Source organism: Anomaloglossus baeobatrachus, chromosome 2 (assembly GCF_048569485.1).
Source record: "Anomaloglossus baeobatrachus isolate aAnoBae1 chromosome 2, aAnoBae1.hap1, whole genome shotgun sequence".
Classification (NCBI taxonomy): Eukaryota; Metazoa; Chordata; class Amphibia; order Anura; family Aromobatidae; genus Anomaloglossus; species Anomaloglossus baeobatrachus.
In genome coordinates, this window is record NC_134354.1 from 636,631,345 (window position 1) to 636,658,377 (window position 27,033).

The 27,033-nt window shown below is 44.9% G+C and overlaps 1 protein-coding gene across 1 annotated transcript in view; it reads left to right on the plus strand.

Moving 5' to 3' along the window:
- Positions 1 to 4,994, plus strand: part of TMBIM6 (transmembrane BAX inhibitor motif containing 6) — a 51,966-nt gene extending 46,972 nt beyond the window's left edge. The window contains exons 9-10 of the mRNA XM_075336913.1: positions 1,881 to 1,956; positions 3,087 to 4,994. Of these exons, the coding sequence (XP_075193028.1) occupies positions 1,881 to 1,956; positions 3,087 to 3,110 (100 nt within the window). The 3' untranslated portion in view covers positions 3,111 to 4,994. The remainder of the gene's footprint in view (positions 1 to 1,880; positions 1,957 to 3,086) is intronic.
- Positions 4,995 to 27,033: the final 22,039 nt, after the last annotated feature.

Sequence of the window (27,033 nt, forward strand, 5' to 3'; positions counted from 1 at the left end):
GGCAAATAGTCTTTAGTATGGCTTTAATCAGGTTCAGAGGGTCTGATAATAGTAAATTAATTTCATATGATCCGTAATGGACTTGCTCTCTAACAAGGGTGGGGAACTACGTCACAGGAGGGGCTGGGGGGGGGCATGTACGTCACAGGAGGGGCTGGGGGGGGCATGTACGTCACAGGAAGGGCTGGGGGGGCATGTACGTCACAGGAGGGGCTGGGGGGGGCATGCACGTCACAGGAGGGGCTGGGGGGGCATGTACGTCACAGGAGGGGCTGGGGGGGGCATGTACGTCACAGGAGGGGCTGGGGGGGCACGTACGTCACAGGAGGAGCTGGGGGGGCACGTACGTCACAGGAGGAGCTGGGGGGGCATGTACGTCACAGGAGGGGCTGGGGGGGGCATGTACGTCACAGGAGGGACTGGGGGGGCATGTACGTCACAGGAGGGGCTGGGGGGGGGCATGTACGTCACAGGAGGGACTGGGGGGGCATGTACGTCACAGGAGGGGCTGGGGGGGGCATGTACGTCACAGGAGGGGCTGGGGGGGCATGTACGTCACAGGAGGGGCTGGGGGGGCATGTACGTCACAGGAGGGGCTGGGGTGGCATGTACGTCACAGGAGGGGCTGGGGGGCATGTACGTCACAGGAGGGGCTGGGGGGGGCATGTATGTCACAGGAGGGGCTGGGGGGGCATGTACGTCACAGGAGGGACTGGGGGGGCATGTACGTCACAGGAGGGACTGGGGGGGCATGTACGTCACAGGAGGGGCTGGGGGGGCATGTACGTCACAGGAGGGGCTGGGGGGGCATGTACGTCACAGGAGGGGCTGGGGGGGCATGTACGTCACAGGAGGGGCTGGGGGGGCATGTACGTCACAGGAGGGGCTGGGGGGGCATGTACGTCACAGGAGGGGCTGGGGGGGCATGTACGTCACAGGAGGGGCTGGGGGGCATGTACGTCACAGGAGGGGCTGGGGGGCATGTACGTCACAGGAGGGGCTAGGGGGGGCATGTACGTCACAGGAGGGGCTAGGGGGGCATGTACGTCACAGGAGGGGCTGGGGGGGGCATGTACGTCACAGGAGGGGCTGGGGGGGGCATGTACGTCACAGGAGGGGCTGGGGGGGGCATGTACGTCACAGGAGGGGCTGGGGGGGGCATGTACGTCACAGGAGGGGCTGGGGGGGGCATGTACGTCACAGGAGGGGCTGGGGGGGGCATGTACGTCACAGGAGGGGCTGGGGGGGGCATAGACCTCACAGGAGACCCCACCCACAAAGTAGATCCTCACACTGGCATTGGCCAGCCTAAGGACGTAATCCTGGAAGGAGCCCATACATTCTAGGCTCAACCGTAGATGCGTCTCAGCATTCAGCATTGAATGCGCCGTACAGGATTTAAAGGGCCAGCAGTCAGCAAGATGTGGCTGCCGCCTGAGCACTGTGGTTCCTGGGAATCTGACCAGGGGGCCGCAGAAAAGGTAGTCGCGGGCCGGTGGTTGCCCACCCCTGCTCTATAAGGTCTATTTGAGTCTATGGAGAGGGAGGGTGAATCAGTGAGATGGGCAAACAGATGGTATTTATAGTAAGCTTTTATTTCACTGCACTAAGAGATAAGTGAGCGAGATATAGCAGCTAATATCTACCCAGCAGCTCAGACAACAGAAAATTAGAGGTTGCAAAGGGCAAAATTGGTACAAAATTCAAGTAAAGGCAATTAAAGCCATATAATGTCCAGAAATACTGCTATTCCTCTTGTACACACTCAACAGATTCACTTTAACAGCTGTACTCTACTATTGTTATTGTAACATATAGTTTTTAAAGAGAATATGGGTATTGTGTGTTTTTAATTGTTTTGTTTTTTTCCCTCTTTAAAGGCACTGTGTAGACCTGTTTCTTGATTTCATCACCATCTTCAGGAAACTCATGATAATCTTGGCTATGAATGAGAAGGTATGGAGTCTTTAGCAGTTCTCACTTATTAGCTTAAAGGGTTATTGCCATCTTAAATAGTGATTGCATATTGGTAGGCTCTGATCTGAGGCCCTGATGAGTCCTATGAATAAAGGGGTGAGGTAGAGCTGCGTTGTCTGTCCCGTGTCTACCCTCTAGAGCTGCACCCGTGCCATTACTTAATTTGGATTAGCTATAATTTTGTGCAAAATGTTGTATAGTACATAATTGTTTCCAATAAACCGCATGTCTTCCGGGCCTTTCTGCACTGCTTGCAGCGATGGTTCACATCCACCCTCTCCTTCATTTTTTGGAAAGTCTGTTGTTAAGGAGGTGCTGTGAAGGCCCGGAAGGCAGACCACCATTTACCATAAAATGATAACCTATCTAGTGGTGGTAATATTCCTTTAAACATTTTTAGTATGGCATTATTTAAAAAAGAGAAGTTTTTAACACTTGGTGTGTTGTTTTTTTTTTTTTTGTTTTTTTTTTTTTAAATCTAGTCTTTTTTTGGGCCTAGAAATAATTAAAGGGGTTTCCCCACGATCAAAGTTAATTTTAAATTTACCCAATAGATCTTGAAATAATAATTTCGACCATTGGATGTTTTAAAAATAAAAAATTCCTGTGCTGAGATCTTATACATGTGTCCCTGTTGTGTACTGTGTAATGGCCGTGTCTGACCGTACAGGGACATGGTCTGATCATACCACATCTCCTGGGCCAGGGAGGATGCAAAAGAGTATAAAGACATTACAGCACGGTATCATAGCTGATTCTTCCTGTGAGGTAAAACTGCCTTTGTTTTTTGTTTTACTTCAAAGAATTATGTCTGCATACTTCTTCTTTTTTTTTTTTTAACTTCCCTGCCCAGGAGATGTGCTATGATCAGATCATGTCCTTGTACGGTCAGACACAGCCATTACACAGTACATGGCAGAGGCACATATAGAAGTTTTTATCAGCACAGGAACTTATTTTTTTTTATTACATATTTTTTTGGCATATCCAGTTATGGAACTTATCATTTTAATCAATAGATCTTGGAATAATACTCTTTGTTCGTGGGAAACCCTAGACCTTGTTGTGGATAGCTAGTGTAATAATGGTTATTGATTCTCTTTTTCTAGGATAAGAAGAAGGAGAGAAAATAAGCAGCCGGGAACCCATTAACTTACTGATGCCATTTTTTTTTCTTTTACTTTTTTTCTTTTCGTCTTTTTTTGTTGGCTCTGTGTTCCATGGTGTAATGAAACGCTTAGGATAAACGCCTGTGTATGTTTTTGTACTTCCTTTTTTTTTTTCCCTCTTTCTTAGTTCTTTTTAATATTTGCCTGTCTTATGAGATTTATTTCCATTGTTTTTGTTTTTTCTTGTGCTTAAAGCTTCATATCAGTTTTATTGTCATGATGCACAAAAATTGGAATATAACAGATGACATTGGTTTTTTTAAATGCATATTTGAGGCACAATATTTCTCAGCAAGTCTCATTGGAAGGCAAAATTGACCCGTTTTTGCTGGAATTTATGCATCATCTGTAAGTTGCTGTTCTAAATCCCTATTGTATCTGACATAGAGCTTCACATATGGCACATTGAATACTCATGAGTTTTGACCGAGGTGGGTTTAGCTTTTCCAGTTGTGCACTACTGTTCTCTTGCGCTTTCAATGATCAGACAAGTAAGGATTTCCCACCAGGACCACAGACATGTGCAGGGTATTACAACTTTACTGGAATTGAATGATTTCTTTTTGCTGAGAGCAGTCTCTTTTGGACTTAGTTTAACCCTTTGTGCTACTAGCTTTTTAACCACTTGCACTAACAGTCGATAATTTTGGTGCTCCCTTCTAAAAAAAATTAAAAATGGGTCTGGTAAAGGATCTGTCACTTCGCTGTGTGCGTTCTTGGCTGAAACAGTCGTTCAAACCTGATTTTGTAAAAGCTGTATTTACTCCTCTGCTTTCTGCCAAATCTTGTGTTTATTCAACAATTAAGGTGCCATCCCATGAAGGAAGTAGGAATGATTTAAGCACTGTATAAATATTAGAGCTAAAAGATCTGTACAGTCCCTCCTCCCCTTGACATCATTGATATCTAGGCATTGCCAGCTTGCCGGGATCACGTGTCCTAACATTGAAGATCTCAAGACACAAAACCCATTTGTGTCCTCGCTTATTATGTAAGAAGGCAAATCCAAATGAAACCCCTGCACAAAAAGTATTGATAAGCTGTAATTCCATGTAGTCTTAGGTTTCGTAGACAGGCTTTAGGAGTAGTAGGTAACAACTGTTTCAGTGTAAGTGTATTGTATAGATGAAGTCCATCCTCTACTGTCTGGATCTGTAAGCTCGCAGTACTTGCCCAGATCTTCACATTTTATCCAAAAGTGACGGGGTTCTGATTTGGAAATTCATTCTCTTTGATGAAATGACAGATCTGGCCAAGCTTTTCCTCAGGCCTATTGGCTGGATTTCTGCAAGTTCCATCTTTGCCGTGAATGGAATATGGCAACCTCTCTTCTCTCCTTGTTTTCCATCCTTTTTAATAATGATCCTCCATTTGAGAGAATACTCATTGGGTAAGGAGATAGAATTTGTCAGTACATACTGCGGTGATGGCATTACAGTACGTTCAGTCACCCTCATATTGTCATCAAGGTAATCCACTTCAAAGCATTTCTTATGACTTTTCAAAGGTGTAACCAGTTAGCAGTTTAAGGTCTAAGACTTTGTGCAGGAGGTTGGATTAAAGTGTTACTTTCCTCTGCTGTCCCTACCCAACCTTTGTCCTCACCCCTGCATGCTTTTAGGGATACGGTAAGCTGCTTTAGAAACAGTGCCAAGAAGTTCGTTGAATAAAGAAGAAAATTCTATGTGAAAATGTATAACATGTTTTCAAAATAACTTTATTTTCTAGTGCAGTGATTTGACATAACTCTGACTGTGAACACAGTGGAACTTTTTGATTAATATACCAAACTATGGATTAATTTGTACAAATTCTTAAAAGTACTAAAATAAAAATTACTGAACTCCTCACGCGTCATCTTTATTGAATAGAAGTCTGTTGTTTGTTTATTTTTTCCAAGTTTGATTTGGGGGTGGGTTTTCCACTTTTGGTGACTGATTCTGGTGAGCCGTTTTATGCTATGACATATTAAGCCCTTAACAACCACAGCAGGCAGTTATATTACGTCCTAGCGGTCATTGTGTTACTGCCCGCGGTCTGCTGCCGGCAGCTTGCTGCGATCGGAGCACATCTCAGATGATTTTCACAGCTGAGATGTGTGCCTGCCAGGCACAAGCAGAATAGTTATCTGCTTGTACCGTTTAACCCCTTAAATGGCGCTGTTAATGTGTCTCAACGCCATTATAACGGCATCGGAGGTAAACATGTACTTACCGGCCGATACCGGAAGTCACATGACGTGATCACGTGACATCTGGTGGTTGTCATGGTAGCACAGGGTCATGTGATAACTCCTGTAGCTCACATGAATTACTTTCGATTTTACCCGGCCCGGAGCTGGGTGATGCAGAAAATGAGCATATCTGCTGTTTACAGCTGTATAGTTGTGATCTGCAGATATGGCAGAGCGATTGGATTGTTGCTCCATATAGCCCCCTAGGGGGACTAGTAAAATTAAAAAAGTTAAAAAAAAAAACCTCAAAAAATATCGTAAAAGTTAAAATTACCCCCCTTTTTGCCCCATTGAAAATTAAAGGGTTAAAAAATAAACACATTTGGTATTGCCGCTTTCAGAAACTCCTGATCTATCAAAATATAAAATTAATCTGATCAGTAAATGGCGTAAAAAAAACTCCAAACGCCAAAATTACAGATTTTGGTCGCCATGAATTTTGCGCAAAAGCAATAACAGGTGATCAAAATGTAGCATCTGCAAAAAAATGGTAGTTACAAAAACGGCAGCCTGAGACGCAAAAAATAAGCAGTCACTGAGCCATAGATCCCGAAAAATGAGAACGTGTCTGGTCATGGAATATGGCGTAAAACGTGCGCCACTTTTTTCAGACAAACTTCAGATTTTTATTTTTTTTTAACCCCTTTATATAAAAGTAAACCTATACATGTTTGGTGTCTGTGATGCCTCAGGTCAGTGCAAGTTCACCCACACATCAGTTTACCACATAGTGAACACAGTGAGTAAAATATCTCAAAAACAATAGTGCTATCACACTTTTTTTTTTTTTTTTGCAATTTTTCCGCATTTGGAATTTTTTTGCCGTTTTCCAGTACAGTATATGGTAAAACATATGGTTTAATTTAAAAGTACAGCTCGTTCCGCAAAAAATTAGCCCTCGCATGACCATATTGACTGAAAAATAAAAAAAGTTACGTCTCTCGGAAGAAGAATGGTGAAAAAAAAAACGGAAAGCGAAAAATCGGCCAGTCGTGAAGGGGTTAATGGTCTTTCAGTTTGTTCTGAGTCTACAATGTTATCACTGTACATATAAATTACTGGGCATTTGACTAGGCACACAATTCAGGAAAGTGAGAGTAGTGATTAGAGCAGCTGAGGGATGGGGAAAGAGGTGAGTAGGTAACTGCTTTAGGCTATGTGCGCACGTTGCAGATTTGTGGTGACCACAAAGATGCATGTTTTTGGTCCCAAAAAAAACCCTCCCTTGGCATGCATTTCTTTCTGCGTTTTACAGCGTTTTTGCCCAGTGCGTTTTTAAGTCAAATCTATTGCCTGGAAGGGCTCAAAAAATGCTGGCAAAAACGCAGAAAGAATTGACATTCTGCATCTTAGTGGTCACCATAAAGATGCAGTTAAAAAAAAAAAACCGCAACGTGCGGACAGCAAAAAATGAAATCTCAGACTTTGCTGGGGGAAGGAAATGCATGCAGTTTGGGACCAAAACTGCACCCAAAAAACGCAAAAAAATGCAGCAAAAAATAGTGTGCGCACAATGCCTTATAGAGAGCAATGGTCTGTAGAAAGGTGGCTGGGATCTTGGGGTATCGTCACACTTTAGCGATCCCACCAGCAATCTGACCTGGTCAGGATCGCTGGTGCGTCGCTACATGGTCGCTGGAGAGCTGTCAATCAGGAAGATCTCACCAGCGACCAGCCCCCAGCGACGCGTGGAAGCGATGCTGCGCTTGGTAACTAAGGTAAATATCAGGTAACCAAGCGCTTGATTACCCGATATTTACCTTGGTTACCAGCGCATCCCGCTTTGCTTAGTTACCCGATGTGTACTCTGGCTACGTATGCAGGGAGCCGGCACTGGCAGCCTGAGAGCGGTGGACGCTAGTAACCAAGGTAAATATCGGGTAACCAAGCAAATCACTTTGCTTGGTTACCCGATATTTACCTTGGTTACAGCTTACCACAGGCTGCCAGACGCCGGCTCCCTGCACATTCAGATCGTTGCTCTCTCGCTGTCAAACACAGCGATGTGTGCTTCACAGCGGGAGAGCAACATCTAAAAAATGAACCAGCACGGTGTGTAACGAGCAGCGATTTCACAGCAGGGGCCAGATCACTGCTCAGTGTCACACACAGCGAGATCGCTAATGAGGTCACTGGTGAGTCACAAAAACCGTGACTCAGCAGTGATATCGCTATGTGAGAAGTACCCCTTAGGCCAGAGTCACACTTGCGAGTCTCTCATTGAATCACCCGACATGGACTCGTACTCTCAGGACAGGAGCATCTCAGCTACATAGACATACATGCAACCGACCCACTCCTGTCAGGAGAGTGCGAGTCCGTGCCGGATGAGTCAATGAGAGACTCGCACGAGGCACTCGCAAGTGTGACTCTAGCCTTAGCAGTTAACTCCTCTCATGGAATGTAATTACTGCGCACACTGAGTCAGGCACTAGTGACCAAGCTCCATGAAAACAAGCTTTACATGATGTAAGATAACAGCTCTTATTGCAGAAGAATGACAGCAGATGGAAAAACAAGTCAATTGCAATCTATGTTCATGCTGTCTGAGTTAATCAATTTAATAACATGAGAATACTAAATGGTGTTTAAGCCATAAAATTAGGCAGATACAATTTAACGGTATACAGTGGTCAGCTCAGCATAAATGAGTACACCACAACAGATTTTGTCAGAAAACCTTTCCGTGTTCTTACAGAATAAGGTTTTTGTTTTTTTTCTTTTTCTTTAAATGGATGATAAACTACAAAATACTCCCACAAATCTGTGCCATTGATTGCAAACAAGATTTATTTTGCAAACCCTAAAAAGCATAGGATGTTATTTTTACATCAAAAGTTTGAGTAATGCTCAGAAGGGAATTTGATATCCCGAACAACAGGTTCTTCCAATACCTTCAGGTGCGGCATGTGTGTGAGGTACAATCGGTATCTATGAGTTTGTCACCGGTGAATCGGACGCCAGTATTAGATGTCTCGGTGGCGACTGAGGACACTAAGAGTGCGATCTTCTGGTATTACATGTATCTCCAAGATGCCAAATTCAGGGTGATGACCTGCGGCCTTAGGGATAGGTGGCAGAGAGACCTAGGGAATTTTTTGGAGGAAGTATGGGAGTAGGTACTGCAAAATATTCCGCTATTGTCGGTCAGTGAGTCAAAGGCTGTCACAAGTGTTCTTAGTACATCGGAAATATAGGACCTCAGCCTTTTTATTCAAAGTAGGCGCTAGCCCAGACTCATGCTGCTGGAAGTGTGGAGTTCCGGTTGCTGACCTGATTCATTTCATGTGGAATTGTTTGAGTAGATACTGGGTGGGGGTGCTTGACCTTATTGATTTCGTGTATGACTGCCGTATGGACCGTGGATCTCTGACATGTATTCTGCGGAACTCCCTATCCAGGAGAGCCATAAGATTGCTATCGCGCATATACTATACCAGGCACAGAAGGTCATTGCACGGTACTGGAAATATAGCAAGGTCCTCGATATTAAAGAGTTAATTTACAGGGTAAATCACACCGTTCGGCTTGAGAAATATGTTTATCAAAAGATAGAAAAGATAAGTACAAGAAATTTGAGGATATGTGGGCGCCGTGGCTTGATACCCCAAATCTGGCTCCGGCGACGTTGACCTGGGCTAGAGCCCTGATGGCGAACCTCTTGTAGCCCGGCTGCATGGGAGTGGATCAAAATGTTGGGTCTGATTGCAGATGTTCCAGTCAGATATTCTATTAGTTGCTGTTTGGTTACCGATTTATGCCTAAATGTATTTTTGAATGTAAAATATACAAATGAATATACTGATTGTTGAGTGAATAGTGGATTCTGTTTGGGAGGGGGTCGGGAGGGGGTTTGTTTTGTTATGCGGAAGTTATCTGATTTAAAAAAAAAAAAAAAAAATTTGAGTAAAACCAGAAGGTTTTGTAATGAAAGTTTAAATTCTTAACTTTTACTGTTATGGGTTAAAAAAAAAAAAAAAAAAGTTCTATTAAACGCAATTTTGGAAGTTTGTTTTTGTGCTCAGTGAGATATTAACTAAAATCTTACTTTTCAAAGTTTGGGTGTACTCATTTAAACTGAGAATTTAGGTGCTCATTTAAGGAAAACCGTTCACCTGCCTTTTTAAATATGTAGGATTTTTTTTTACTTTGTGCAAATGCCAAAGTTCTTCTAAATCTGACTTTGTTTATATGGTCCACCTCGATATATGTAACTAGATTTCTCAAGTAAGGGCGTGTGATCCTCAACTTCTCTCTGTGGGCATCTTTTTGGTACCTTGCCTTCTTAATTGATAAGACTAGATGTTTATACAGGTAAAAAAGGGTCTTATCTCTAGAACAGAGATTCGAGAGAACAGTGACATTTACACCAGGTTAAAAAAAACAAAACAAACATTTAGGATATGTGACTGGTCCTTTTAACAACATTATGTGGTATTGAAACTTTATCCTGTAACTAGTTCCCTAGTGTATATAATTTGGCCAGTATTTCCTTACTTTGTTCCTCTTCGGTTTGAAATTTCATGGATTCCTTTTTTTTTTTATGGGTCATGTGATCTAATGACCCTCCTCCCTTGAATTTAGAGCGGTTTTTATTTTAGAAAATGCTACTCTATATTTTGCAAAGTTTGTGGGTGGAAAAAAAACAGTATTAGGCTCTGTGCGCACTGGGAAATGAAATTTCCTTGAGAAAATTCCGCATGCTCTCAAAGATTACCGCACCCGCGGTAAAAAACCGCGGGAAACCGCACCCGAAAACCGCATGCGGTTTGCTGCGGTTTTACCGCGGTATTATTCGCGGTATTGCCGCGGTTTTGCCGCGTGCGGGTTGGGATGTGCTTTATTGCATTCAATGCAATAAAGCACATTGAAAAAAAAAAAAAGTCATTTAATTCTGAGATAGTAGATAGATAGATAAAGAGACAGAAGAATAGATAGAGGGATAGATAGCTGCATTTCCCACGGTCGGCAGTGAGTTCACATTACCGGCCGTGGGAAATGACCGGTAATTACCTCTGCTGTCTGCTGCATTCAGCCTGTGTCTGTGACAGTCGCGGCTGGATGTCAGCAGTGCAGGACGCAGGAGCCGGAGCTGTGGATTACGCCGGAGCTTTGTTTGGGAGGGGTTAATAAAATGGTGAACGAGGCTTGTTGGTTTTATTTAAAATAAAGGATTTTTCGGTGTCTGTGTTTTTTTTCACTTTACTTACGGGTTGATCATGTCAGCTGTCACATAGACGCTGCCATGATCAAGCCTGGGGTTAATGGCGGTGGTCCCCCATCACCATTAACCCCTTGTTATATTACCCTGACCGCCACTGCTACACGGCGGCAGGAAGAGCCGAGGACACTCCCGGTGCTGCCGCATAATGCATGCGACAGTCCCGGGGCAGCTGCGGCTGATATTCTCGGCTGCGGGAGGGGGAGTGAGGCGGGGGACATTATCCCTGCCCCTCTCCCTCCCCAGCCTGAGAATACCGGCCCGCCGCTGTGTGCTTACCTCGGCTGGAAGGTGAATATACAGCGGAGACCACGTTCTTTTTTTTTTTTTTTTTTTCTTTTTCTATATTTCCGTTTTCTTTCTATGTGTGTTCTATGTGTCTGTGTCTGTGTTCTATGTCTGTGATGTCTGTGTGTGTGATCTGTGTGTGTTTACTCTGCACGGCTTTCTCTTCCTGTAATGACATCACTTCCCTGCAAAACCGCAAGCAAGTGATGTACATTACCGGAGGTAAACCGCAAAATACCGCAGGGAATAACGCAGGAAAACGCAGTGAACCGCACAGAATTTGCTGCCTGCGTTATTCCCTGCGGGATTTCATGATTAACATTGAGTCAATGGAGTGAAATCCCGCAGCGATATGCGGAAAAGAAGTGACATGCACTTGTTTTTGCTGCGGGATTCCCGCAGCAAAACATGCAGCTGTCAAATTCCGCCCAGTGCGCACAGGATTTTTTTTCTCCATAGGATTTGCTGGTGATTCACTGCAGAGATGTTATGAACATTTTCTGCAGCGAAACATGCAGCAAATCCGCGAAAAATCTGCGGCAAAATCCGGTAAGTGCGCACATAGCCTTACTTGGGCTGCTTTCACACATCCGGTTTTTCCTGTGCGGCACAATCCGGCGCTTTGCAGAAAAAAACGCAACCGTTTTTTTTTGCCGCCGGTTGCGGTTTTTTTTCCAGACTTACATTAGTGCCGTATTGTGCCGCATGGGCTTGCGTTCCGTCCGTTTTTTGCCGCATGCGGCAGATTTAGCCGATGCGGTGGCTAGATGGAACGTTGCCTGGCGCTGTTTTTTTTTGTCTGGCAAAAAAAACCGCATCGCGCTGCATCCAGCCGAGGCGGCACGATTTGCAATGCATGCCTATGGATACCGCATGCGGCATCCTGCAGCAAAAAAACGCATCCGGACACCACATGCGTTTTTTTTCCCACTGTGCATGCTCAGTAGCCTGCCGCAAGCGTCAAAAACCGGACGGGCCGCATGTAAAAAAACGTATGCAAAGGATGCGGTTTTGTCGCCGCATCCGTTGCATAGGTTTTAGAGCCGGATTGGCCGGCTCTGCTAAAACCGGAGATGTGAAAGCAGCCTTACTCTACCTGATTCCAGCGCTCGCTTTCTGCTGCAGTCCAGGTCTGTTGTTCGTCTGTAGTCCTGATGTGACATTGACAGTGCTATAGCCAATCGGTGTGCTCAGTGGCTCATACGATCTACACAGACAGATTTGCTGACCTTACTGACTGCAGCGCTGCAGTCAATCAATGTGATTTTCAGCACTGCATAGAAAGCAAGACAGTGTTGGTGCCAGGTAGGATGTTATTTTGGTTTTGTTTTTTTACTACTCTAGTTTCTAGAAGAAACTTTTCTGAAAAAGGAAACCTGTTATGGAGATGGTGACTTTCTTAAAGAAGTTCTATGTAGTGATGAGTGAGCACTACCGTGCTCGTAACTTAACAGCAGTTGGTTACTCAGATGGGCCCGACTCGAGTACTCCAGTATAATGGAAGTCAATAGGGGACTTAAGAATTTTTCTGGGAAATCTTCTGGAAAAATGCTCGAGTCCCCCATTGACTTCCATTATACTCAGATGCTCGATTCATGCCCATCCGAGCATCCAACTGCTCTTAAGGGGTACCGAGTAACCGAGCATGGAAGTGCTCGCTCAATACTAGTTGTATAATAAGCTTGCATGGAAATACTGTAGTTTGCATTGTTGCTTTGCAATACTGGGGTCCTGTGCTCAAATCCCACCAAAGAAAGTATGCAAAATAAGTTTGTTCTCCCTGTGGTTGTGTGGGTTTCCTCCCAAACTCCATAGACACCCAATGAAGACCCTTATGTTGATGTTCGTAAAGTGTGTAAATTAATGATAAACTAGAAATACAATAAATAAATTAATACAAGTGAAGTTTTTTTTCTTCAATAGATGGAAAAAAATAATCACTTAAGTTTCCTGAACTAATATATTAGATTATTTAAGAAAGTGTTGTAGAAAGGATAATTATACAGACTATACTGACTGACTCTACTATATGGAGATAAGGTATGCACACCAGTGACTATGCAAGGGGAATACATGTAATAGCAGAAACTGCTGTGTGAATACTGACATGAAAAATCTTACATATAGCTATTGGATTTTTCATGTCAGTATTCACACAGCAGTTTCTGCTATTACATGTATTCCCCTCTAATGTTGTAAAATAATGAAATGTGCAACTTGACTTATATTCACAGTCCTCTATTTTCAAGTAGATGGGAAACTTCATGGATAGGTACAAAACAGGTGTCTAGTTCTTTATTAATCCACACCGGCTGTAGCATACACATTGCTATATGCACTATACATGCACGCTCAGCCCTGGTGTATGTGTGTGCTCACAAGAGTGAGTACACCCATCACTATTATATCTTCATGGGACAACACTGAAGATATGACACTTTGCTACAATGTAGTCTCACTCACCAAAATCCTGAAGCTGAGCTGCAGCATGGTGCACAAGACCATGCAGTGGGTCAATAAGACAGGTTCCACTCAGAACAAGCCTCACCATGGTTAAGCGCACGTGCTCAGTGTCATCCGCAGGTTTTCTTTACAAAATAGATGAATGAGTGCTGCCAGCATTGCTGCAGAGGTTAAATGGGGGGTGTCAGACTGTCGGTGCTCAGACCATACACCGCCCACTGCTTCAAATTGGTCTGCATACCTGTTGACCCAGAAGGAAGCCTCTTGTAAAGATGATGAGAAAGCCTGCAAAATGTTTGTTAAAGACACTGATTACTGGAACCATGTCCTGTGATCTGATGAGACCAAGATAAACCTATTTGGTTCAGATGGTGTCAAACGTGTTTGGGAGCAAACAGGTGAGGAGTACAAGGACAAATGTGTCTTTCACACAGTCAAACATGGTGGTGGGAGTGTCATGGTTTGAGAATGTATGAGTGTTGCTGGCTGTGAGGAGATATAGTTCATAGAGGGAACCACGAATGCCAACATGTACTGTGACATACGGAAGCATAGCACGATCAGCATGATCCTCTCTCTTCATAACCTGGGTTGCAGGGCAGTATTCCAACATAACGACCCCAAACACACCTCCAAGACTGCCACTGCCTTGCTAAAGAAACTAAGACTAAAGGTGCTGGACTGGCCAAGCATGTCTCCAGACTTAAACCCTATTGAGCATTTGTCGAGTATCCTTAAATGTAAGGTGGAGGAGCAAGGTCTCTAACATCCACCAGCTCCATGATGTTGTCTTAGAGCATGGGTCCCCAATTCCAGTCCTCAAGGGCTGCCAACAGTGCATGTTTTCAGGATTTCCTTAGTATTGCACATGTGATAATTTAATCACCTGCACAGTTGATGATTCTAACACCCATGCAATGCTAAGGAAATCCTGAAAACATGCACTGTTGGCGGCCCTCGAGGACGAGTTGGGGAACCCTGTCTTAGAGGATGGAAGAGGATTCCAGTGGCGGTAAGTAAACTTGACGCGTTTTGGACCCTACATATTAAAAAAAGATTAAGACTTAATTATGATTAAGGACTTTTGTTTTTAATCTGTAGGGTCCGTAACACGTCAAGTTTACTCATGCTCTCTGTTTTGCGTTATGGATTTTCCTCTATTTTAAGAATATGGTTCAATAAAGATTTTTTTTATGGTATTGGAATTGGTGCTGGATCCAACTCTTCTCCTTTTACAATCATGGGGCAGACTGCTGACTTGACAGATGTCCAAAAGGCAGTCATTGACACTCCACAAGGAGGGTAAGCCACAAAAGGTCATTGCTAAAGAAGACTGCTGTTGGAGTCAGTGCTTCAAGAGCCACCACTCACAGACGTATCCAGGACATGGGGTACAACTGTCGCATTCCTTGTGTCAAGCCACTCATGACCAATAGACAACACCAGAAGTGTCTTACCTGGGCCAAGGAGAAAAAGAACTGGACTGTTGCTCAGTGGTCCAAGGTGTTGTTTTCAGATGAAAGTAAATTTTGCATTTCATTTGGAAATCTTGGTCCCAGAGTCTGGAGGAAGAGTGGAGGGGCCACAATCCAAGCTGCTTGAGGTCTAGTGTGAAGTTTCCACAATCAGTGATCGTTTAGGGAGCCATGTCATCTGCTGGTGTAGGTCTATTGTGCTTTATCAAGACCAAAGTCTGCGCAGCCATCTACCAGGAAATGTTAGAGTGCTTTATGCTTCCCTCTGCTGAAAAGCTTTTTTTGGAGATGGAAATGTCATTTTCCAGCAGGACTTGGCTCCTGTCCACACTGCCAAAAGTATCAATACCTGGTTTAACAACCACAGTATCTCACTGTGCTTGATGGGCCAGCAAACTCGCCTGACCCCATGGAGAATCTATGAGGTATCGTAAGAGGAAAATAAGGGGGCTCTCACACATCCGGCTTTTCGCCGGTTTGACGGATGCGGCGCACGCCAGTACAGTGTATACAGTACACTGGCAGTGCAACAAGCGCTGGTCACGTACTGTCATGTGACCGGAGCATGTGACCCGCATCCGTCAAACCGGCGAAAAGCCGGATGTGTGAGAGCGCCCTAATAGACACCAGACCCAATAATGCAGATGAGCTTAAGGTTGCTATCAAAGCAACCTGGGCTTCCATAACACCTCAACAGTGTCACAGGCTGATCGCCTCCATGCCACGCCGCATTGATGCAGGAATTCATGCAATGAACCCCAACCAAGTATTGAGTGCATTTACTCTACATACTTTTCAGTAGCCAACATTTCTGAGTTTAAAATAATTTTTTCACTTGGTCTTATATTATATTCTAATTTACTGAGATAATGACTTTTGGGTTTTCATTGGCTGTAGCCATAATCATCAACATTAACAGAAATAAAACATTTGAAATAGATCACTCTGTGTGTAATGACTCTATATAATATGTGTTTCCCTTTTTGTATTGAATTACTGATATAAATTAACTTTTTGATGATATTCAATTTATTGAGATGCACTTGTACATGCCTGCTTGTTGCACATGCCACTGTAAGTAGCCAGCGTGGTCTAAACATGTCACTATTGCTTGCAGCGTCTATGCACTTGTCTTTCATCGAGCACATATGGAATGTCATTGCTCAGCAATTACAAAGGAGCTGCCAGCAGTGGATCTTGACAATTTGCGTGCCCAAGTGCATTCAGCGTGGCAGAACAACCATGAATACCCTCACTGATAGCTTGCCAAACTGTGCAAGTTTGTGTGTGTCTGCACGTGATGTGGCACTCATAATACAGAGTAAATCAAAATATTATGAAAATGTTGTTTGGTTTTTTTTTTCATCATTTGCATATCCAGATCATGCCGATCTATCCTGTGATTTCCATATTTCCACTACACTTCGGTGTCGCAATTTCAATGTTGAGCAGTGTATACTGTATACTATTATTAATGAATATGTTTTGAGAACAAGTTCTTAGAATTATTTACAGCTTAATATTTTAAATATATTATTTATATATTTTTTATTAATTATATATATATATATATATATTAAAGGTTTGTAGCAGTGTGAAGAGCCATTTTTCAGGGGGTTTAACTGAAAGATTTAAAAATCTAATCTGGAGATATGAAGGGATTATGAGCTTTTACATGGTAAGAAGTGTGAATTGGCAGTAAGTGCTGAGACAATAGCTACAAATCACTCCAGTAAAGAAGCCCGGCTGTTAACACTGCAAATATTACCAGTCTAATTGCTATTGTTGCATCATACTTGGATGTTACAAGTTTCAGACAAATTGCATATATTGCTCTACGTGGCTGGCCTGGTGTGATGATGTATCTATTGCAAAACAGAATACTATATCTAGCAAACACATGGTACAATGTTGACTTTTGTTGAAAATACACAGAACGAGTATCCAGAAAATAAGACAATATGTTCCTTAACCTGCAGATCCAGTTTTTCCTGTGCGGCACAATCCGGCGCTTTCCAGAAAAAACGCAACCGGTTTTTTTTGCCGCCGGTTGCGTTTTTTTTTGCATAGACTTACATTAGTGCTGTATTGTGCCACATGGGCTTGCGTTCCGTCCGGTTTTTGCCGCATGCAGCAGATTTAGCCGATGCGGCGGCCGGATGGAACGTTGCCTGGCACATTTTTTTGTCCAGCAAAAAAAAAAACGCATTGCGCCGCATCCGATTTGCAATGCATGCCTATGGACACCACATGCGGCGTCCTGTGGCAAACTCCGCATCCGGCCGCCGCATGCGTTTTTTTCCACTGCGCATGCTCAGTAGCCTGCCGCAAGCGACAAAAACCGGACGGGCCGCATGTCAAAAACTTATGCAAAGGATGCGGTTTTGTCGCCGCATCCGTTGCATAGGTTTTAGAGCCGGATTGGCCGGCTCTGCTAAAACCAGAGGTGTGAAAACAGCCTTACTCTCCAGCATTGCGAATAAATCAGCGACGTAAAGGGCAAATTAAACCCAAAGAAATGAGCTGCAGCATACGTTGCTATACGTGCAATGTGTAAGAGTACGTTCACACTGTGGCCATTTCACAGATAAAACCCAAGAAAAAAAAATGAGCATAAACCCTAGGGTACTCGGCTAACACTATTTTGATAATAATAAAAAAAAAAAAGCATAAAAGCTATTCCACTGCAACAAGGAGTACCCAAAGCGGATGGTCCTACCCTGTCTCTAGTATTAACCCTGTCATGACCAAGCACGTACAGCTCGTATACACTATATATGTCCTTGGCCATGTTTGTCGCTTTAATATGGGCTTGAGCGGCAAGACATATTATTCCCTGCACATCTCTGCTGATCTGCAGCTAACAGGCGCGGGTCGATCTCCGATCCACGCACGCCTGTTAATGTCTTAGAGTGTGCTGTCAAACTCTGATAGAGCGATATAACGTGCTCTGGCAGGGATCGCGCTGTTCCCCACCACCATTGGCAGACCCGTGAAGCAATCATAGGACACAAATGTGTTGCCATGACAGCATAGGATCAGATGATGACCCCTGTCACTGCCCTGACGTGTTTCCTTTGAATGGCGGCAGAGCGCTGGCACTCACAGGAGATCAGCATTTATCTTGATCAGAGCGATGCTATAGCTGTGTAAAAAAGTGATTTCCACGCCCTACTTGTAACATAAATTAACTGTAGTTTATCACACCTTTGGCAAGCTTTGGGACAGCCATTATCCAGAAATGGTGAAAACATTGAGCAGTGGTGAACCTTCCCAGAAGTAGCCGGCCGACCAAAATGACCCTAAAAGCGCAGCGACGACTCATCAAAGAGGTCTCAAAAGACCCCACAACAACATCTAAAGAACAGCAGACCTCACTTGTCTATGTTAAGGTCAGTGTTCATGACTAGTGATGGGTAGACTCGGATTGTAAAAGTCTGGATCCGCGCGGTTTCAAACTTACTCGAGTGCCGGGCCCGGGATTCTGGGAGTTAATCTGAATCCGGGAACTCAGGAAATAAAAAAAAAATAAAGGAAAAAAAAAAAAAGAAAATAAGAGTAAAGCAAGTGCTTCATACTTACCGAGGTTCCAGCGTGGCTGTAGCTGCTCCCTTGGCCACCTATTCACTTTCAGGGCTGCTCATTACCTTCATTGCATATGCACTGCTTTCCCCGCCCACCGGCCATCCTGACATCTGTGATTGGCTGCAGTCTGTGTGACAGCATCTGCCTGCAACCAATCACAGGCACGGTCTGTGGGTCTATATCATACAGTAAAAATAAATAAAATAGAGGGCGTGTCCTGGCCATGAGGGAGTGAGGTTGTGCTTTTGCCTCAGCTCCCCCTTATCTCCCAGGAAATCAGCTACTACATTAATTTTTTCGGCCCTCTATCCCGGACTATGAGCACAAGGAGGCAGAGGGGAGCTCAGGGACACCTTTCCAGGCAGAATCGAGGCAGCATCCAGCGATTTCTGGCTAAACCAAGAGTGGCACAGATGGAGCAGGAGGGAAGTAAGATGGCCGCTGGCCTTGTCAGCTATGCAGCAGTGGCAGCGGGGGAGGGGGCGCACAGAGTACCTGTCAGAGGCCCACAGCAGAGAACAGCCCGAGGAGCAGAAGGTGGAGGCAGGAATCCAGATGGTGACAGACCCTGTGCAGCTGGAGAAGTGGGGTTTGAGGAGCCAGGTACTCGGAGGGAGCAGGCTCTGGTGTCTTCACAGCATGGGGAGCAGGTCCTGGCAGAGGGAGAGGAGGTGGACGGGCGGCAGGTGAGAGGCCTGGGCCTTGCAGACTCTGCAGCTTCTGGAAGAGGGGAGAGGGATCTGACTTTGCCCCTGAGCCCTTCACTGTCAATGGAGCTCCAGGAGGGACAGGAGGATGGGGCTCCCTGGACCTCCAGCCCATTGCTACTCAGTGCCTCTGCAGCTGCTGTGACAGGCACAGAGGTCAGAGCTAATATAGAAGATATGGAGAGTATGGAGCACTCCACCAGCCAGATTTCTCAGCATGTCAGCACTCTGGGGCTGGGACAGGAAGGTTCCGGTGTCCTGAGGGACCTAAGGGAGCTCAGAGCAAGAATCATCAGCATCCCATCCAGAGAGGACATGGAAGGCTATATCTCCAGATTGGAGAAGGCGTGCAGGTCAGAGCTGACAGAAGTGCGTTCCAGTGTGCAGAATATAGATGCAAGGGTCCTGTCTCAGGAGACCCAATTACAAGAAATGCAGAAGGACTTATCCTCTCATAAAGAGTTGCTAGAGACCCAATCTCGCCAGCTCCACTACCTGACTGAAGCACTGGGCGATGCAGAGAACAGAGGACGACGCAACAACTTAAGAGTACGGGATCTGCCAGAGTCCGTTGATTCCAGGGAACTCCCACGTGTCCTCCAAAGAATCTTCAACAAGATATTGGGGCTCCCTCCAGCCACGGAGATTGAACTTGATAGAGCACACAGATCCTTGGTGCCCAAACCAGCGGACTCGGTGTTCCCGCGGGACGTGATCTGTCGGGTCCACCATTATTTACAAAAGGAGTCTATTCTGCTGAAGCTCCGGGAAGGGGTACCGATCCTTTTCCAAAAGATTAAGTTGCAGATCCTACCCGACCTCTCTTGTCTTACTCTCCAGAGGAGGAGAGCACTACGGCCTCTGTTGGAGCTCCTTCGGTCACGGGACTTGGTGTACAGCTGGGGCTTCCCTTTTCGCCTTCAAGTCCGCAGTGACAGCCGAATGCACGTTCTTCATTCACCAGAGGATCTGACACCCTTTTCGGAGGCCTTGAATCTCCCCAGAGTTGAAATCGAGGACTGGCCTTCTATTCCAAGAGAATTCTCGCGGGGGCTTCCTCAGCGTCCTCCAAGAAGTAATCGCGGGGAGAGGAAGACGGGAGTAGGAGGTCGTCCATCTACCAAGGACTGATATTCGTCAAGACGGGGCTTGTATGCTTCTCACTCTTTATACTGTACTTGAGTAGTATTGTTATTTGGGGGTTGGATGCGGAGGGCTGATTGAGGGGCTACGTTTAAGTTAATGAAGTCATGGGAGAGGTTTAACGCTAGATATAATAACTGACGTGAGTCGAAACGGTTCCCTCTCTCTGCCGCTACAATTTTGCCCTCCTGCCCCCGATTCTTGTAGTTTCATGCTTTTACAGAATTCCTAGCAGTTTCATATAGGACATGTATGGTTATGATTAACACCCCCCCCCCGTTTTTCATGTTTCCTTCCGCTTCCTCCTTCTGTGTCCCCTTTGGCCTTTTATCGCCTCTTTTCGGGCCCGTGCTCCACGACCTCTCTCTTCCCCCTTTCTTCTTGCCCCCTGTGGCCCTCTGTCCCCCCCCTGTCCCCGTCCCCCCCCTTTTTTTTTTTCCTCTACTTCCCCCCCTTCCTCCCCCCTTTTTTCCTTTCCCCCTGTTTTTTTTTTTCTTTTCTCTTTTCTTTCTACCTCTCGCTTCTCCCTCCCTTCCTTCCCCTGAGGGGGGTGGGTCATGGGGGGGGGGATTGCAGGGTGCGCATATGAGCTGGGGTTTGTCTGTGGTTTGGGTTTTATAATGAGGCCTGGGAGGGGGGGGGCTTCCGTCCTGGAAAGTACACGCCTGTTTTGGGTTTACGCGTCGCGGATTGAGTGACGCTTGAAAGCAATACCCAGGAATTACCGCATTTGTTGGGCTTACAGTTTGTAATCTTTGTTTTCCCTTTTCTTTTTCTCTATTTCACAGCCTAATCTTTTCTTGATTCTTGCTGCATTTCTTGCTCCTTACTCTGGTCATCTCTCTTTCCCCTTCTTCACCCCTATCCTTAGGTGTGGGACCCCAGTGCTCGGCATGACGCAACTTAATTTTGGCTCCCTTAATTGTAAAGGGTTGAATGTGCCGCAAAAGAGATCACAAATATTTTATGCTATGCATAAACAGAGGACTCAGGTGTTATTATTACAAGAGACCCATTTTAAAGCAGGCCAGGTCCCAGTTCTTAGGGATAGATTTTACACAACATGGTTTCACAGCCCTAACCCGACTGCTAAATCCGGGGGGGTCTCCATTGCTCTCCATAAGTCATTGGTGTTCTCCGTGATCGACTCTTTGGTGGATCCTGAAGGTAGATTTATATTTCTGAAGCTCCAGATTGGTGTGGGTGTATATACCGTAGCTAACTGGTATTTACCCAACTCCAGACCCACTGTGGCATGCTCTTCCCTCCTGTCTCGGCTGGCGGAATTTGCAGAAGGGACTTTAATAGCTGCTGGGGACTTTAATTTCACCTTTGAACCGGCAATTGATACCTCCTCGGGGCGGCGTTTTATTTCACAAAAAAGGATGTTGGCACTAGGGAAAAAGTTGCAAGCATTACAATTGGTTGATATTTGGAGGGCACTGCATCCCACGGAGAGGGATTACTCTTATTTCTCCCTAATTCATTCATCTTACAGCCGTATAGTTATGTTGTGGATTAGCCAACACGCCATGCCATGGCGAGCCCAGGCCTCCATAGGGTCTATATGTCTATCGGACCATGCACCTGTGTTCGTCCAACTCACTCCCCCAGACGGTTCGCGGCGACCATGGAAATGGCGTCTTAATGAACATCTACTTAAAGACGACTTATGTGTAGCAGAAATACGACAGGTGATGAGTGATTTCTTGGAAATTCACGCTCAGGACCAGACGGCCTTGCCGACACAGTGGGAGGCCCTTAAATGTGTGGTGCGGGGTATATTAATAAAGCATGGATCAAGACTTAAACGGGAGAGGGCCTCTCTGATTACCTCTTTGGTTCAGCGAATACAGACCTTGGAGGCATCCCACAAAAAATCCTTATCGGCCTCGGTGTACGCTGAATTGGTGGGATCCCGGGAGGAACTTAGGGGGCTCTTAGATAAAAAATACTATGCACAGAGGGTACGTTTACAGAGATACTTATATGAACATGCAGACAAGTGTGGAAGGGCATTAGCCAGGTTTATTCACCCGAGGAAACTCACAAATCATATCCCGAAAATTAAGGACAGAGGAGGACATATGATTCAGGAACCGGTTAAAATAGCTGAAGAGTTCCGTGCCTTTTATGGGGACCTGTACAACATAATAAAGGGTCAGTTTACTGATATGTCTCCGACGGCACTCAATAATAAGATTGAGGACTATGTCCAGCGGACTGCCTTGCCTAGGCTAGCGCAATCAGAAATTGAGACGCTGGAGTCAGATTTTACGGAAGAGGAGATATCTTCGGTTATCAGAGACACCCCAGTAGGTAAGAGCCCGGGACCGGATGGTTTTACAACTAAATTTTTTAGAATTTTTAGGGAACAAATTGTCCCCTTTTTGACACGGGTCTTTAACTCGGTGCCTGCTGGAGCATCTTTTGTTCCTCAGTCTCTAGAGGCGCATATATGTGTAATTCCGAAGCCAGGGAAGGACCCGGTTAATGTCTCCAATTACCGTCCCATATCATTGATTAATATAGATGTCAAATTCTTTTCAAAAGCTCTCGCCAATAGACTGGCACCTTTGCTTCCAAAAGTGATACACACGGACCAGGTGGGTTTTGTGGGGGGCCGAGAGGCAAGAGACAACACGAATAAGACGTTTCTTCTGCTGGCTCGGGCGAAGGCAAAGGCACTACCTATGTGTTTACTTTCCATAGATGCGGGAAAGCCTTCGACCGGGTCAGCTGGAGTTTCATGTTGGCAGCGTTGAGACAGGTGGGGATAGGTGACAGGTTCCTTAGAGGAGTGGCCTCCCTTTATAGTACACCGACTGCCAGAATAAAGGTAAATGGGTCCTTGTCCGCGCCAATTAGCATAAAAAATGGTACCAGACAGAGTTGTCCCTTATCCCTCCTCCTATTTGCTCTCGTAATGGAGCATTTGGCTTTGGCCATTAGACAGAACCCAGATATAAAAGGGATAGAGGTGGGAGAGCATCATTGTAAAGCGGCATTATATGCAGATGAACTCCTCCTATACATTACACAGCCCCACATATCCTTTCCCTCCTTGGTTAAGGAAATTGAGAACTTCGGACATATAAGCAACTTTAAAGTTAACTATAATAAATCAGAAGCCTTGAATTTCACTCTGCCGGGGAGGGAAGTAGATCATATTGCATCCAACTTTCCTTTTAGATGGCAGACATCGGCCCTGACTTATCTGGGGGTGGCGGTACCACGGGACAGTACCAAGATTTTTCACCTCAATTACCTCCCTTTGTTGGAACGCACTATGAGAGATCTTAAACAAATCGATAGAAACTGTCCTGGTTTGGACGTATTAATGTCATCAAGATGGATGTTCTCCCTCATTTTCTATATATCTTTCAAACGGCCCCTATAGCACTACCATCGTTTTTCTTCACCAGAATACAGTCAATTATTAACAAATTTGTGTGGGGAGGGAGGAGCTCTCGGGTGGGGAGGAGAGTGTTGAGTAGAGGTAAGGGAGAGGGGGGGGCAGGGTTTCCAGACTTTAAAAAGTACCACAAGGCGTCTCTTCTGCTGAGACTAATGGATTGGCAATTTAATAGGAGCACTAAACAATGGGTGAGTCTGGAGCAGGTTTGGTCCGAAACGCCCCTGCGGTTCCTCCCGTGGATCACACCGCTACGGAGGGGACGGATAGATGGAGAGGCGGAGTTTCTCAGGGCATCCATGAGGGTCTGGGACGTTGAGTGCAGGCGGGGATCTCTCTCTAGGGGTCCTGGTCCACTATTACCGCTTTTCTCTAACCCGGAGTTCCCCCCAGGGATGGGAGTCGAGCGTTTCTTAGGTTGGAGGAGGGGTGAGGACACACGGATAGCCCAGACTTTGCACGGTTTGGAAGTACCCCCCTTTTCGGCCCTTTTGCTCCCAGTGGGTCGGCATCCAACGGCTTGGCTGGAATACCTTCAACTTAGGTCCTTCTTGATGGTTGACAACAGACTTGGGCTTTTTGCGGCTCAGCCCACAAAATTTGAACAATTGTTTTTGCGGGAGGATTCTCCCGGGAATCTCTTGTCTCTGGTTTACTCCTTCCTAATTACAGAGGCGGACATGGGAGACCTTAAATATATCGAGAAGTGGAATAGAGATTTGGGGACTTTCATTCCTGAGGAGGACTGGAAAAAGTCCTTTATCCTCACTCATAAATTTTCCATCGCCTGTGCAGCACAGGAAAAAAATGATAAGATTCTGACCCGTTGGTACAGGTGCCCGGATACTCTACACGCAATATTTCCCAGGGTCTCAGATAGCTGCTGGAGGTGCGGAAGGGGAAGCGGGACAATGCTGCATATCTGGTGGGACTGCCCATTGATACAACCTTTCTGGAGGTCCATGTTCAAAGCATACGCTGTGATTTGCGGAGAGCAGTTGGTGGGTTCCCCTCAGATGGCGCTGCTTTCAATTCTCCCGGGATCGCTTAAATCACAGAAAGCGGGCCTTCTGAGATACTGTCTTACGGCGGCACGCATGGTGATCCCGAGATACTGGAAATCGACTGTGGTGCCATCTGTGAGGGAGTGGTTTGCGGAGATGGCCATCATCCACAGGATGGAGTCCCTAACGGCAGGAATCAATGACTCAGTGGATAAATTTCTTAGGATCTGGACCCCCTGGACCCTGGCTCTTGATTCTCTACCATTTCAGAACCTTATTGGTAACGCATGACGCGTGTTACGTCAGTCCAATGTAGCTGCCCGAGTACTGGGGAGGTAATCCCTACCATGCCTTCCCTCCCTCTCTTTCTGTTGCTCTTCTCTCCCCCTTTTCCTTCTCTTCTTTTCCTTATCTTTCCCCCTTGCTACTTTCCTTTCTCTCTGGTTCTCGTTAAATCTTCAAATGTTTTCCTTTTCTTTTTTGTTTTCGGCAGTAGCCTCACTTTGTTTGAGGTGTAGTTCTCAATTGGAAGGAGATTGTCTGTATTATAAAAGGTCGTTACATGTCGTATGCGTGCCTTATGATAGTAAGAGAGAGAAGAGGTGTTAGTTAGGATGTGGCTTATACTCTTCTCTGTAAGTTGACATGAAGTAATCACGTATTTGAATCTTCTTTTTTTTTTCTTCCTGTAAATTATCTTGTTTACTTTAATAAAGAAAGATTAAACATAAATAAAATATTTTGTGTAAGGTCCCCGCATATTATGATACCCAGCATAGATAAAGCGTACGTTACAGGCTGCAGCCCCCAGTCGTGCGCTTATCTTGGCTGTGTATCAAAATAGGAGGAAGACTTTTTAATTAAATTATTTAAATAATTTAAAAAAAAAGCGTGCGGTTCCCCCAATTTTGATACCCAGCCAAGATAAAGCCCAACAGCTGGGGGCTGGTATTCTTAGGCTGGGGAGACCCATGCTTATTGGGTCTCCCCCCAGCCTCTAAAAATAGCAGCCCACAGCCGCTCAGAATTGTCGCATCCATTAACTGCAACAGTCCTGGATTTTTTCGGTGTTTGTGTTTATTTACTTTGTCTTACAGATTAGTAATGGGGCGTGTCATCTCATAGACCCTCCCCATTACTAATCTAGCGCTTAGTGGCTGTTATTAAGTACTAAGCACACATACCGTTCAGCAGTGGTTTGATGGATTCCTTCCAGGACTAAATTTTTCATGGGTTCAAATGGCTTCCAATGAGACAACTCGGTTCAAATGAACTCTGACATATTAGAGAATGCTTTTGTGCCAATCTAAAAAATTGGTGGCAAAGGAGCAAAAGGAAAGACCATTAGAGCTCCATTTGTTGCATTATATTGAATGGCTCCTTCAGGAGCATGTCTGAACCCTGTTTTTCAGGGGTTTAAACAGTACTGATCGCAGTCTGTGTCTAGTCAAAACCAAATCCAGAAGTGGAGATGTTAGGCTATATGTAAAGGCCCTGTCACACACAGATAAATCTTTGACAGATCTGTGGTTGCAGTGAAATCATGGACATATTGTTCCATTTGTACACAGCCACAAACCTGGCACTGATTGTCCACAATTTCACTGCAACCACAGATCTACCACAGATCTACCTGTGTGTGTGTGACAGGGCCTTTAAACTCAAAGGATTTATGTGTACCTTCAACCTTAAAAAAAATGCTTCAGAGCTGCAATCTTGGTCACACTTTTTCAAATACATTAATTTTGTATTGTGTAACATATACATTGACAAGCAAAAGGGTAACAATGTTTTGAATTTTTGACTTTCAGACTCCATATCGCATTATCCACTACAGCTTTAGCATGAGACTACCTTCATTTTATAGACAATCATCTTGGCTCTCTCATCCATAAATCTGACTTGCAACTATTTAGCATATGATTAATTATGCAGATTCTTGTCATGTTACTGCTTTGCTACTGTTTTGCTCCTAAAAATAATTTTATTATTTTCTATATCCTCCGTTAGCTTTCAACACTGCCTGAATTTTTCTGAGCATGTCTTTTACTTCATTGTCATTGAACCCCCCTTTTTTTTTTTGCCAATTTTGACGTATGTTTCTGGTCATTGTCCTGCTGGAACACTATGTTCTCCTTTTCATATCCATAGTACTCGTGTACAAAGTAACTCGTCTTGTAGGATACTCACATGTAGCTTAGAATTGAAACTACCATCGATCCTGGTCAAGTATCCAACTCATTTGGCTCTGAAACACCCCCATATCATCAGGTTTTCTCCACTGAACTTAACAGTTCCTTCAATTTCTCAATTTATTAACCTTTCTCCCTTGTTTCTTCCACACCAATTTGCA